The 15,694-nt window shown below is 40.9% G+C and overlaps 1 protein-coding gene across 5 annotated transcripts in view; it reads right to left on the reverse strand.

The window, feature by feature from the left end:
• Positions 1-6,542: 6,542 nt before the first annotated feature.
• TRABD (TraB domain containing) overlaps positions 6,543-15,694 on the reverse strand; it is a 49,521-nt gene continuing 40,369 nt past the window's right edge. For 4 of the 5 annotated variants that reach the window (XM_075015537.1, XM_075015501.1, XM_075015519.1 and 1 more), the window contains one exon: positions 6,543-11,311. In XM_075015537.1, the coding sequence (XP_074871638.1) occupies positions 11,134-11,311 (178 nt within the window). In that variant the 3' untranslated portion in view covers positions 6,543-11,133. The remainder of the gene's footprint in view (positions 11,312-15,694) is intronic. The other variant, XM_075015528.1, reaches the window with a different exon arrangement.

The raw sequence follows: 15,694 nt of genomic DNA on the forward strand, positions 1-15,694 counted from the left end.
TTATTCCCATGAGCTCATTGGAATAAGGGGACTTCGAAGTAGGCGGCGTCCTTTCGAAAAGGAGCCCCATCTGGACGCGCCGCGCGGCGGCAAGGAGCATCAATTTCGAAGCGCGGCTGCCGCCCGCATGCTAATGAAGCGCTGAATATGCATTTCAGTGCTTCATTAGTAAACTTCGAAATGGCCATTTGCATGGCCATTTTGAAGTTTGGGGCACATGTAGACACAGCCTCGGTGTGTTATTGGGCCAGCGTTACACACCGGGCACGAACTGCCACTGTGCCACCTTAAGAAGGAGGCAACAATGGCATCAACATACTAGAGGGTCTAGACCCAGAACAAAACACAGCAGCTGGGGCTCTGGTTTTGGCTTCTACCGTAGCTTGAGAAATACAATTTTTTCTACTAAAACTAAATGACTTCCAGTCAGATGGCATTATTCCCCTGGATAGCACAGCAGCATCTCACTGCAGAGCACATCAGAAAGAATGATATGTTTGGAGCTACATTCTGCATGGATGCCTCTTCCATGTACTGCAATGTCAATTGCACTGGTATCCCACAGAGAGAGTGATCCATTGACTACTGGGTAGCTCACTGTACTGTGCCACATGATTGCAACGTTATTTTGTGATCAGGTCATGGAGCAGCAGCTGATGTCAGTATGTTTGTCAATGGCCATTCTTACAGCCTATGAAATGGGAAGTACATCAGAAGCGATCACCTTGCAACCACATGCACTGTCCCACTTAACTATCCTAAACAATGCATAATCAGTCAGATTTTGGTGTAAGGAAGGTGGATTCATACCCATAAAACCCACTATGGGTAATCTCAAATGATAATGAAGTTACATAGGTTTTAGCTATGGCTTAATTTTGCTCCAAAACCTTTATAATTGGTGATATCCAAGTCAAAAGATCACAGAATGCCTTTCCAATTGCAGATGGGGCCACATGCTAAGCAGGTCAAAAAGCCATCTTGTTACTTGCAAACTGAGTGAGCTGAATTTGAAAAAACAGTGAAACGCAAATATGGGACCTTACTCAGCTATCATTACAATCTGTCTTTCACCTTAATCTTGCACATGTAGCTGTAAAGGTTTCATTTCCTGATCTTGGGGAGCTTACCTTTGCATTTGTAGCATTGCATTAGCAGTTTGGAGGTTGTCTGCAGAAAATACTTTTAAATTTTGCAGAAAAGATGCCGAAAGACACAGATTAATTAAAAATACTAGAAGTTCTTAAAAATTCCCTTGTAATCTTTGTCCTTCTGCTTATCACAAGTAACTCCCAATGACCTGTTCCTTTGAAAATGTATCCTTTCCTTCATTATTTCTCTTTGATAATAATTACACTGCATTGTTTTGACCAGGTGTGTCCAACAGGTGGCCCATGGGCCAGAATCTGGCCCACAGAGCTGGCAACAGTGCCATTTGGAAAGCCCAATAGGTGGCTCTGAGCCACATGTGGCTCTTTAAGGAGCCATTTGTGGGTCCCACCTCTGCCAGCACTCACTCCTCTTTTGGCTCCTTGGCAGCTGCTTTTGAATTGTGTGCCGCCCAGGTACATGAGGGCCTTTTGAAAGGACCCCTTGATTTCAAAAGCTCTTTTTTCCTAAAGCCAAATAGGAAGAAGGGGCTTTTGAAGTCCGGGGGATCCTTTTGAAAGGCCCCCAGCTACACAGACAGTGCGCGATTTGAAAATGGCACTTTTGAATCGTGCACAGCTGCTATTATGCTAATGAGGCACTGCATATTCATAGCAGTGCCTCATTAGCATCTTCCCAACTTGCTCATTACCATGCCCCTTCCAAAAGGAAGGGGCTAGTGTAGACTTAGCCATGGAGTTTTACTTTACTGGGAGGAGATGCATCTATTTAAACAAAATAATTACAGGTAAGTTATTTTTTAAAGCTGAACTATCACTTCCTTGTCAATACAGCTAAAATATTTGCATCAGTGCAGGGACTGTCTTTTGATAAAGCTGTCAGGAAGCAGATGGTGGAGCTACAGCAAGAGGGAGGTAGGCTTAGGAGTATTAGACTCCATGAGCAATTCGTGGACAGTACTCATGTGAAGACAGCTGAGTTTAAGAGTGCTGACACACCGTCAGTGGAGGTGGAGATGGCTCAGCAGGGACGCTGGCAGCTGGTCTCTTCCAGCAGAAAGCAGTGCTCTTCTCCTGCTCCCAATCCTCCCACTGTGCTAGTGGGAAACCATTACACTGTTCTGGCTATGTGAGATACAGGAGACAGAGAATCACCCACTACAGGTGAATCAGAGAAGCCTTGTACCCCCAAGGCTGGGAGGTCTGCTGCCACCGCTATGAGAAACGTATAGTGGGGGTCTAGGAGACACTCTTCTGAGGGGGATGGAGGCACCCATCTGTCACCCTGACATATCATCCTGGGAGGTATGCTGCCTGCCGGGAGCTCATATCTGAGGTGTCACAGGGGTGTTGTCATGCATTATCCAGCCTCCTGACTACTACCCCATGCTACTCATCCTTGTTGGCATGAATGATACTACAAGGTGTAACCTTGGGCAGCTTGAGCGTGATTACACGGCTCTAGGAGTACAGGTGAAGGAGTTGGGAGCACAGGTGGTGTTCTCCTCAATCCTTCCTGTCCAGGGCAGGGGCCCAGGCAGAGACGGGTGCATTCTGGAGGCGAATGCCTGGCTGTGAGGAGGGTGTCACCAGGAGCACTTTGACTTCCTCAATCAGAGGATGCTGTTCCATGAAGGACTGCTAAGCAGGGATGGAATTTCCCTTTTGAGAAACGGGAAGGATGTATTTGGATTGAAACTGGCTAACTTAGTGAGGAGGGCGTTAAACTAGGTGCGATGGGAACAACTGACCAAAGCCCACAGGTAAGTAAAAAACCTGGAGACCTGGGAGTTAGGTTGGAAATGGGAGGAATCATGAGCTATAACAGCAAAGAAAAAAGAGGGACTAGGCAAAACTGGGGGGCAAAAGCAAATCAATGTTAGATTCCTATATACAAATGCAAGAAGCATGGGTAATAAGCAGGAAGAACTTGAAATCCTAATAAACAAACACAATCACAATATAATTGGTATTACAGAAACTTGGTGGGATAATCTGCATGATTGGAATACTGGTATAGAAGGGTACCACTTACCTAGGAAGGACAGGCATGGTAAACAGGGAGGAAGTGTTGCCTTATATATCAAAAATGTGCACATCTGGACTGAGGTAGAGATGGATGCAGGAGACAGACATGTTGAAAGTCTCTGGGTTAAGCTAAAAGGAGTGAAAAACAAGGGTGATGTCATGATAGGGATGTACTACAGACCACCTAGTCAGGTAGAAGAGGTAGATGAGACTCTCTCTAAACAATTAAAATTATCCAAAACACAGGACTTGGTGGTGATGGGAGACTTCAAATATCCAGACATATGTCGGGAAACTAACACAGCAAGTCACAGAATATCCAGAAAGTGTTTGGACTGCATGGATGACAATTTTTTATTTCAGAAGGTAGAAAAAGCTTCTGGGGGGGGGGGGGGGGGGAAAGCAGTTCTAGATTTGATTTTAACAAATATGGAGGAACTCATTGAGAATTTGAAAGTGGAAGGTAGCTTGGGAGGAAATGACCATGACATCATAGAGTTCATGATTCCAAGCAATAGTGAAAGGGAGAACAGCAAAATAGAGACAATGAATTTCAGGAAAACAAATTTCAGTAAACTCAAGAGAGTTGGTAGGTAAGTTCCCATGGGAAGCAAGATTAAGAGAAAAAACAACCAGTGAAAGTTGGCAGTTTTTCAAAGGGACATAATTAAGGGCCCAAAAGCAAATTATACCGCTGCATAGGAAAGCTAGAAAATATCATAAAAATATGGCTTAGCCAGGAGATCTTACGTTATCTCAAAATCAAAAAAGGACTCCTATAAAAAGTGGAAATTAGGAGAAATTACAAAAGATGTATATAAGCAGATAATGCGTGTACGCAAGGGCAAGATTAGAAAGGCCAAGGCACAGAACAAGCTTAAGTTAGCTAGATACATAAAGAGTAACAAGAAGTGATCTATAAATACATTAGAAGGAAGAGGAAGACCAAGGATAGGTCCTTGGTAGAGTAGGCCCACTATTCAGTGAGGAGGGAGAAACAATATCAGAAAATTTGGAAATGGCAGGGGTGCTTAATGACTTCGTTTCAGTCTTCACCAAGAAGGCTGATGCAGAAATGCCTAACATAATGCATGCTAGTAGGAAGGAGGTAGGTTTAGAGGATAAAATACATATAGAACAAGTTAAATATTACTTAGGAAAATTAGATGTCTTCAAGTCACCAGAGCCTGATGAAATGCATCCTAGACTACTTAAGGAGCTGATTGAGGAGGTTTCTGAGCCTTTAGCTACCATCTCTGAAAAATCCTGGAAGTTGGGAGAGATTCCAGAAGACTGGAAAAGGGTAAATATAGTGCCCATCTATAAAAAGGGAAAAAAGAACAACCCAGGAAACTACAGATCAGTCAGTTTAACTCCTGCGTCAGGAAAAATAATGGAGCAAATAATTAATGAATTCATCTGCAAACATCTGGATGAAAATAAGGTGATAGGTAACAGCCAGCATGGATTTATAAAGAACAAATCAAGCCAGATCAATCAGACAGCCTTTTTTGACAGGATAACAAGTCTTGTGGATAAGGGAGAGGCAGTGGATGTGGTATACCTAGGCTTTAGTAAGGCATTTGACAGAGTCATGATTCTATCAATAAACTAAGCACATACAACTTAGATGGGGCCACTATAAGCTGGGTGCATAACTGGCTGGATAACCATTCTCAGTGAGTAGTTATTAATGGTTCACAGTCATGCTGGAAGGACATAACAAGTGGGGTTCCGCAGAGATCTGTTTTGGGACTGATTCTATTCAATATCTTCATCAATGACTTAGATATTGGCATAGAGAGAACACATGTTTGCAAATGATACCAAGTTGGGAGGGGCTGCAACTGCTTTGAAGGATAGGCTCATAATTCAGAATGATCTGGGCAAAACAGAGAAATGGTCTGAGGTAAACAGGATGAAGTTTAATAAGGACAAATATGAAGTACTCCACATAGGAAGAAACAACCAGCTTCATACATATAGGATGTCTAAGAAGGAGTACTGCAGAAAGGGACTTAGAGGTCAGTGGACAACAAGCTAAATGTGAGTCAACAGTGTGATGCTGTTGCCAAAAAAGCAAACATGATTCTGGGATGTATTAACAGGAGTGTTTTGAGCAAGACACAAGTAATTCTTCAGCTCTACTCAGTGTTCATTAGGCCTCAGTTGGAGTACTATGTCCAGGTCTGGGCACCAAGTTTCAAGAAAGATGTGGAGAAATTGAAAAACGTCCAGAGAAGAGCAACAAGAATGATTAAAGGTCTAGAGAACATGAGCTATGAGGGAAGACTGAAAGAACTGGGCTTGTTTAGTTTAGAAAGAGAAGATTTAGATGGGACGTGATTGCAGTTTTCAAGTACCTCAAAGACGGTTACAAGGAGGAGGGAGAAAAATTGTTCTCCTTGGCCTCTGAGAATAGAACAAGGAGCAATGGGCTTAAACTGCAGCAAGCGAGGCTTAGATTAGACATTAGGAAAAACTTCCTAACTATTAGGGCGGTTAAACACTGGTATAAACTACTTAGGGAGGCTGTGGAATTTCCATCACTGGAGATATTTAAGAGCAGTTTAGTAGACATCTATTGGGGATGATCTAGATGGTATTTGGTCCTGCTAAGGGGCAGGGAACTGGATGCGATGACCTCTCGAGGTCCCTTCCAGTTCTAGCGTTCTATGATTGGGCAAGAGGTGGAAGTGATGGTCCGATTCAGCTTGGGTATCCAAACCAGCGACCCAAAGTCTTCCCATTACAGCATTTAACGCAGCAGATGAGTGAAAGGGCAGTGCTTACTCCAGAAATTGTGAGCCCGTACGAGCTGGCCTTCGAACATTGGGGTCATGGCATCAAGTCAGAGGTAGATGACACTCTGCTTCACCATCTGTGAATTAAAACATGGCACAGCCTCTTTGCTACTTGTGCCTCCCAGTTACCTCTTTTCCCCACTGCCAATGGTTGCAGAAGGGAAAACTCCATTTCTTTGCTGCCATTGACTCCCTCAGTACAGGAAGCTCTCACCTGATGGTCTCCTTACAAGAATACAGAAGGCAAAAGAATTACAATATACATAACAATGCCACAAGTCACACATCTGTTTCAGCTGTCCTGCTCAGCATTTCTGTGCTGGCCATTCTACTTCCCTTCCATTTCACACAGCTGCCACAAAGGGACCCAGGGCGTCCGAAATCCACCATATAGTGGTATTTTCCCATTTTAGCCTAGTTGACACTCAGCTGCTCAGTTAATAACTGACAGCTCAGTAAGCTTCGACCCATGCTAGATATGGCCCTTCTTTAGTGCAACTTAAATATAAGTTATTAGACAGAGATATTAGAATTGCAGTAAAAAAACAGCCTTGAAACATCAAAATCTAAAATTATAGTTTATTTTAATTTCAGAGGCAAACAGGAAATGACAAGTTTATCTTAGAAATTACACAAAGGATATCAGTCTCTCTCTCTCTCCCTTTTTTCCCCCCCCCCAAAAAATGTGTAGTTCCCACTACTGTCTGGCACTTTCAAATAACCAGTTACATTTCTTGGAACTGGAGCTCTTAAAGGGATTTTATATATCAACACATAGCTTCAAATAAGCAACTTCCAGTGGAACTCAAATTATTAAATCAAAAATCACACAATTTGGTTCAATATTGTGTCAGCGTACATTTAAAAAAGTACTATCATCATAAATACTATCTTGGCCAAATGTATGTATACAGCAGTGATAAACAAACAACAGCTGCAAAGGCAGATGGTGTCTATTCCTACCCAAAGGGGTATCTTAAAAATCTACCAGAAGGAGAGGACAGAGTGTGGCATTCCTTGAATTTAGCAACTTCTCCCTCAGCACTTTTGTATACTGAATTGCCCAATCAAGTCAGATTTCCACAAAATCAGCTAATTGATCATCTTTGCTGAAAGTGTAGATATTTTTGTTTTTACTTTAAGATTTCCTTTTGGTCAGGATACATTTGTTTTCAGTGGCAAATGGAGGTCCCAATTCTAGAAGGTAACAAGGACCACACTCTACTCAACACCTTGCCAGATTGGGCCCCAACACAGGCTACGTCTACATAGACAAAAATCTACACTAAAAATCGATGTATCTGTGCTCAGCTAACTTGTCTGTCCAAACCAGGGAAGGTTGACAGGGGAGAGTTTCTCCCATGGACCCCCCTTACTCTCAACTCATTTAACTATGTCAGTGGCACCTCACAGAGAAATTCCATTGCCAGAACTTTAACATTTATGTCTGCTTCCATCTAAATGGCCTATTCAGCACTCACTCAGTCATGAGCAGGACTTTTACATAAGAAAGCATAACAGAACTTTATGCTTATGTCCACAGGCAGTGGAGTGGCAAACCGTCAATTTACTGACAACAGAATATCAATATTCTATTACAGCTCTTACTGTAATCTGATGAAGTGGATTTTACCCATGAAAACTCATGACGTAATAAATGTATGTCTCTCAAGTGCCACAGAACTGCTTGTTACTCATGAAGCTACAGACTAACAGAGCCTTCTCAGCTCTAACTGTGTTATGTATGGATTTTTCTTCAACATGCAAACATGTGGCTGATTTAAAATGAAAGCTTTGCAGGGCCATTTTGATTAATCTAGTCCTATTTTCAAGATAAAATAAAAAGTCTGGTTTTATTTTGCCACTAATTAATGCACCTTTAGCCTCTTAGGAGGTTCATTCTTTCCCAGTACTGAGTGCTCTGGTTCTGATCCAAAGCTGACCACTTCACCACATGATCTGTTTGTTTATAGGACTACAGGCGTGTTCAAATTTAAGCATGGGTTCAAGTGCTTTGCTGGATTTGGGCGAAGCAATTTAGCACCAGTCATTGTATAGAAAAGTACTTTAGGTGATGTGCAAAATTTACATTTATGTTATTTAACCAGTAAGCTTTTTTAAAATGATGATGAATATGAAAACATGACTTCAAGAGAAACCAGGTTTAAAATATTTTATTTGGATAACATAGACCATACTGCTGTTTACTTTAAACTGTTGTAGACTAAAAGGCACAAACTTGTTAAAAATACTTTGAATTTATGTAAGATGTACAAATGCATAAAGCAAATGCACAGTTTACCAAAAAGTACAATATGGCTTTACAGGGTTGAGTGAGGGCCAGGACAATTCAAGGTATGTTTAAATTTCACTGGATGTTGTTAACAATTAAGGGATTGACTCTAGAACACAGAAGGAAATTAATAGAGGGTAAAACACTGAGCATGTTACACAGATAGTGCATCATATCAAGTATAAAACATACACCACTTACATGTGGCTTAATACAACTTTTAGATCAGCAAATTCATCAGACATCATATCAAGTATAAAACATACACCACTTACATGTGGCTTAATACAACTTTTAGATCAGCAAATTCATCAGGCATTTGATTGCCCCACAGTAAACACTTGTGGTTTCCGATGACCTGCCATTTTGAGCACAAATTCTTCATCAATGAAAAGCTGGTTTCAAGACTATGTTTATATATTTTAGACACGCTGCAGGGGGAGGGAAAGACACTTTTAAAACCATTACATTTTGCTAATAATAAAAATTGTCATTAAAAATTCAAAGAATAATGGACATGGTAACCATTTTACAGGGGGCTCAGGTAATTGTGCCCATTCGAAAAAGATAAAATGCTAAACATGCAAAAATGCTCCAAGACAATCACTTAGTGCTAGTCCCACCCAAATTTAAGGCTCATTTATCTGCAATTTGTCCTTAGTTTGTGTAAAATTACCTGAGTACAGATATGTTTGCAGATATTTTAAAGCAAAACATGAATACATTGAACTATACCACTTAGAGAAATCTCAGGAGGGGAAAAACTGCCAAACCTATCCATAGTTCACTGAAGCCAAGAAAAGAATGGGCTTAAACTTTCTTTTTTCACCCCTTTAAAAATGTAATAAAATCATTCAAACACCACTGCTAAATAGTTTATTAAATTGTTACCAAAAATCAAGACTCAGATGGTCACTCTGGTCAATTATTTGCTAATGCTGCCTTCAATCTCAATACTGTTTGGTTCTCAGACATTAATAAATGGAAAACTAAAGGCGAAGGACCCAATACAACTGTGTCCTGCATTGTCATTTAGACCTGTGAGAAGTGGGTACGAAACACAGCCCTTCTGAGCAGTCAGTATTTTACACTCCCTTTCACTGGTGTACCTCGCAATTCAGAAAATCACTTAAATACATTAAATCTATCCTGATTAAAACACATGCTTCAAGTGAAGCATCCCTATAAGTGGTTTTCTGGATTGGGATCTAAAGAACACAACAAGGCGCAATGCAAGGGAGTAGCAGGCCCAATGGACAATACCAGCTCCCAGTGATATCAGGGGCACACATGCCATCAGGACTAGGCCATTCATTTCCCTAGGGTTAAAGAGAAAAAGCTTTTAAAAAAGACACTGCATGAAGGACAGACGCACAAAAATGATGGGTGAATAATAGACTCTGTGAAAACATTTCCCCCATACAAGACTTTGGAAACACCATACTAATAACACAGCACAACATTTGTTAATCTTACTGAGTTCTGCGAAAGCCAAAATCACTCCCTCCTTGCTGCCATCCCTCAGCTTCAGCTCTTCCTCCCGACACAGAGATTTTAGAACAGATATGGACTTCACTTTAAGTGGTTTGCAATTGCATAGGAGATCCAGTAGCAGATGGACCTTTTTCACATGTAATAAGAGATTAAAACATCACTGATATGACAATTTTGATTAAACTACCATTGGGAAGGGAATAGTTTGTTTCAAAGGGCACTTATAATTAAGGGTAATCCTATCTTAAAGGTACATAAATAACTATAAAACATAATGAACACAAGGTGAGAAGTAGGTGCACTCCAAAAGGTTTTTAAAGTTGCAGTTCTCAAAGTCATACCCATATTCTACAAAAACATTCCAAAATTGCACAGTTACTTAAAATAGTGATGTTTGCTTTTCTACGAAATAGGTAAAATACTCATCCACTGAAAAATTATACTCAAATAAAATATTTGCATGTGGGGAGGGGAAAAGTCAAGTACTGCACAATCACCCCAGGCATATCGTCCAAATAAAGAAAGCTGTGAGAAAAAGTGAAAAGTAAATTACACTGTAGTTCTTGTATCAAACTTTACAATACTGAACATAAAATCAACAAGATTTGCTAATTTATATGGTTAAATTATCTAATCCAAAAGGAACAGAGTGCCCTGTAACCACTGGAAGTTAATGAACAGTTGCTGACAAAGGTATGTACCTTTCTCATGGAGGATAAAACTATTCCGATGTCTATAAGAAGAGGTGTAATTCTGAAGGCAGCGTTTCAGTTCTTTAATAAGGCTCATCAAGAAACTTGGCGGTGTATGTCTGACAGCCTGTACCAGTCTGATATTTTGAAAGTTTTGAATGTTAAAAAAAAAAAAAAAAAAAAAAAAAAAATCTAAAAGTATAAAAATTTTTCTGTAAGAAGTTGTCCTTCTAAAACATTTTGTAGGTGCTTAGCACCAGGAATAATAATTTGGTATTATTATACCGAAATACCACTCATAGAGGTGCCCTTGAGTTGTTGAGGAGAAACACACTATTAAGTTACCATATTTTCCTCTGAAAAAAGTCAAGAATATACACTCTTTATGCTGTCTGTACTACATCATCATAAATATATATACACATAATAATATATAAGGACATATAATATGTATGTGTAACATATTTCCTTTATCTTAAACTGGAATTGTTCTTTCATAGCACATGCTTATCAGGAAGCAGACTTATTCATCAGGTCACAGTCAGTGTAGCTTTTAATAACAACCCATTTACTTCACAGCAATTCAGCACTGCTCAGCATCCAATGGAATCTATGACAAGAATCCTCAGCCCCTTCTTTGCATCCCAATTAGCTTGTGTTGTCTTTAGCTCCCTTTTCTGCAGTTATTTCCAGACATTATTTCAACTGGATGATCAATGTTGAAGTCTAATTTCCGTCAGCCGCTGAAGACAGTTTTGTGTTGTTGGCATAGAGAGAATAAACTGAACTGTCCTTTGTCCTATCCGGTAGCAGCCATATCCCATCAGTCCAAAAACTGTTGTTTTTATGACAAATCTGAGAACCTTACTCGAAGTTGACGGTGGAGGCACACTGAAACAAAAGGTGATAAAACGCAACATCATCACCCAAATAGCTAGAAGAAAAAGGTCCTTCCCTATCTCCATTGAATACTGATCATTTTTGCCACCATGTTTGTCATTACAACACACTTCCTTTATTAGTGCAGGAGCCCTTGCAAGCGATAGGCACATTCATAGAATCATAGAACACTAGGACCGGAAGGGGCCTTGAGAGGCCATCGAGTCCAGTCCCCTGCCCCGACGGCAGGACCGACCACTATCTACACCATCCCTGATAGACATCTATCTAATCTGTTCTTAAATATCTCCAGCAAGGGAGATTCCACAACCTCCCTTGGCAACTTACTCCAGTACTTGACCACCCTGACAGTTAGGAACTTTTTCCTAATGTCCAACCTAAACTTCCCTTGCTGCAGCTTAAGTCCATTGCCTCTTGTTCTCTCCTCAGAGGCCAAGAAGAACAAGTTTTCTCCCTCCTCCTTATGACACTCTTTAAGATATCTGAAAACCGCTATCATGTCCCCCCTCAATCTTCTTTTTTCTAAGCTAAACAAGCCTAGTTCTTTCAGCCTTTCTTCATAAGTCATGTTCTCCAGACCTTTTATCATTCTAGTTGCTCTTCTCTGGACCTTCTCTAATTTCTCCATATCTTTCTTGAATTGGGGTGCCCAGAACTGGACACAATATTCCAGGTGAGGCCTAACCAGCGCAGAGTAGAGCGGAAGAATGATTTCTCGGGTCTTGTTCACAACACACCTGCTAATGCATCCCAGAATCATGTTTGCTTTTTTTGCAACAGCATCACACTGTTGACTCATATTTAACTTGTGATCTACTAGAACCCCTAGGTCCCTTTCTGCTGTACTCCTTCCTAGACAGTCTTTCCCATTCTGTATGTGTGAAACAGATTATTCCTTCCTAAGTGCAGCACCTTACATTTATCTTTATTAAACTTCATCCTGTTTACTTCAGACCATTTCTCCAATTTATCTAGATCATTCTGAATTATGACCCTATCCTCCAAGGTAGTTGCAACCCCTCCCAGCTTGGTATCATCTACAAACTTAATAAGCGTACTTTCTATGCCAATATCCAAATCATTAATGAAGATATTGAACAGAACGGGTCCCAAAACAGACCCCTGCGGAACCCCACTTGTTATGCTTTTCCAGCAGGATTGAGCACCATTAACAACTACTCTCTGGGTACAAGACAGAGAGAGCAAAGACAGAGCAAATGAGCCTTTCAATGTCATAGGTTACATCAAATATTTTATTCCAAATCTAAGACTCCTATCCTGAGATGTATACAGTCTCCTGGCTTCCACTGAAATCAGTACAAGTTAGGAATCTAAATCCACGGTGTCCAATATGCCTCCTGTTTGCCACACGTGGCAAACAGGAAGCGGTGGTGTGGCAAATGAAGCGCACTCCACCTGGCCTCCGACCACTCCACACACGCACCCCACCACGCTGTAGGAAAAGCACGTGGTGGCAGTGGCGGCTCCAGCCTGGCGCAGCTGGTGCGCCTCCAGCCATTGCTGAGAGAAGCAAGTGCAGCACCAGCCACGGGGCCCGGCACGGGCTCCAGCCGCAATGCCCATGAGGTTTCCAGATGCGGACCCAGCACGGTCTGCAGCCTCAGGGCCTGGCAGTTCCAGAGCTGCAGCAGCTCCGGTGAGCGCCAGCAGTGTGTGTGGCAGGGGATTCCTGGCTCTCTGGGGTGCAGGGGTGGTAGTAGATGTAGCCTAAGGAGATTAGCCTCTTGTACTAGTAGAATCCCTAAGATAACACAAAGAATACTGTCAAGAGGGCTGGAGAAATTTACATCTATGCAGAAATGTCTTCCATGTGATTATTCATCGAACTACAAAAACTCCAAAATCAAAAGTGATGTGAGACGGCATCAAGTTAATCAATAAGTGGATTTAAGGAGAATCAGGATTTGTCCGTGCTAGAAAAGTTTCTCTTGTATAAATAAGTGCACCTACATTTAGTTACATTTTCTGTACTAGAGGATTGCACTGTACTCTGAACTGATTTAAACTGAATGTATATTACCATGATTTAAACTCTGTTAAATGTGTAACTATAATAGACATTCGCACAGAATCACTAGGTTGATTTTAAATTGATTTAGATACAATGATGTAAATTGCATAATATAAACAAAATCTTGTATTCTGAAGGGTTGGAAGTAGGTATATTTTAGAAAGCAAAAGCATGTGGAGTTGGAGAGGGGAGAGAGATACAACTGCTTCAGCTTCCATCATCTTACACCCTCCTCTTCAGCCTCTCAACTAATTTAAACCACCGCTGAATATAACCCGAAGGGCTACAGTCACGTAGCAGTAAGATCAATATGGGATGGTCCATTTACAGATTTTTGGAAGTGAACATTTTGATTCCGAATTCTAAGAAAGGTTATTTCTAAATAATTTTGACCCTCCAGTGGGTGTAGTACAGCAGGAAAATTTTAGGTTTAGGAAGAATACTCAGGAATACATAGCCATACAAACTGTGCACCTCAAATGCACTGACAAGGGTGGTAGAGGAAGTTTCACCTGAGTAGTGTGGGTATTAGAATGACTGTGCTCTTGAGGGTTATTACTTGATTTTTTTTTTTTTTTACTTAGGCTTGGGAGGATTTCATTGTTAATACATGGCTATAAAAAGTTGTTTCAACCTGTAACCAAATTGATAAAACTATTTCCATTATTTGGTTATAATCAGATTTTACAGATAGGCAAAATAAGGAAAATGCTGCTTCACTTAGAACTCAATTTGAAGATACAGGTTGAATCTCTCTAATCCGGAACTCTCTTGTCTGGCAAACTCCGTTATCCAGCATGATTTTAGTTAGTTGACCTCCCTTCATCCGTCAAATTCTCTTGTCCAGCACCAGTCAGGTCCCGAGGGTGCTGGATGAAAGAGGTTCAACTTGTACTGTATTTACTTTGTATATGTTGACATGTGAGATTGACAATATTTCAACAGTTATAAAGCTTTCACTTTTGGTATTGATTATCATTAAATAATTTTTGTCTGACCCTCTCCACAATTTACCGCAAGTATGAAAAATGTCACCTGATAAAAATAAAAAATACTCTATATTATGTTACCCTAAAAATTATTTGAAAATGAAAAGTTAGTTTCTGCCACACTTATACTACTTAAAAAAAAACAGCAGAATTGAAGCAACTTGTGCTTTATAGAAGAAAGCTCTTCAACAGGCACAGCCTTAAGTAGTCAGTTCAGTCAAAGTGTCTTAAGCCTGACCTAGAAGGGTCCTCTGCGCTGGAATGATGACACATAGGTGCACTTCCATGCCATTCAGACTCACTCACTAATGAAAATGTAAATAAATGTACCAGTAATGCCAATTACTAAGACTCCAATATGGATCTCTGTCCATGAGCAACTGCATTAAGACAGACACACTAAACAGACATCAAAAGATATGATCCAGATGTTAGGGCACAAGCCTGGGACTTAAAAGGCTTGAGTTTAATTTGCAATTTTGCTATGTGATCTTGGCCTAGAGCCTTTCCTGTGCCTTACGTCACTGTTCATAAAATGGAGATAAAAGAGATTTCTCTCCCTCACAGTGTATCGCAAGGATAAATCTACTAGAGAAACTGAGGCACATAGGTGCTATAATGCAGGGGCATAATAGATTTGAGGGGGGGGAACCCAATTGTAAATTCTGGAACCTGCCGATTTGTGCTGAATTCAAAAGGTAGGAGGTCTGCGTTGCAAATCAGGAGGCGTGACTGCAGCAGCAAAAGCAGGGAAGCTATGGCAACATACACAGCAGCTGCCCAGGATCCTGCGCTCTTTTGGTCTCCTGCTGCAACTTCACTCACAGCTGTTCTTAGTAAATGGATTATGAGACACTGATTTTGCACGTCAAGAGGCAGTGCTGCCTGAATGCAGCCAAAGCCCCAAAGTCAACAATTTCTCACTCTTTGGTTGTGCTATAGTCAAGGCTTCTTGTCTCGCATACTGCAGGTCTGAACCATAACTCACATACCCTACGGTCATGTTAAAAGCGCTGAACTCAGATCAACACATTTCTTCTACGGCAAGACCATTTTTTTTTTTATCAGATGCATCACCCCCATGTACACCAAGTACTGTACACCATTTCACTGAACCCCACAATGTTAGCTGGCAGAGGGCATCCTATACCAGAACTCACCTCAGGGCTGGAACACACTTCACTGTCTCATGTACCCAAACTGATACGCTGGTCAATAACAATACTGAGTGACATATGTACATGCAGCATATAAACAATTAGAGATGCGTTCTGCAGATATGTTCTTAAAAGGTGTTTTGCAAGCAGTGATTTAGCCTAGCCTGCCCCAGACAAAGGAATGTTGTTTTACCTG

Source organism: Carettochelys insculpta, chromosome 1 (assembly GCF_033958435.1).
Source record: "Carettochelys insculpta isolate YL-2023 chromosome 1, ASM3395843v1, whole genome shotgun sequence".
Taxonomy (NCBI): domain Eukaryota; kingdom Metazoa; phylum Chordata; order Testudines; family Carettochelyidae; genus Carettochelys; species Carettochelys insculpta.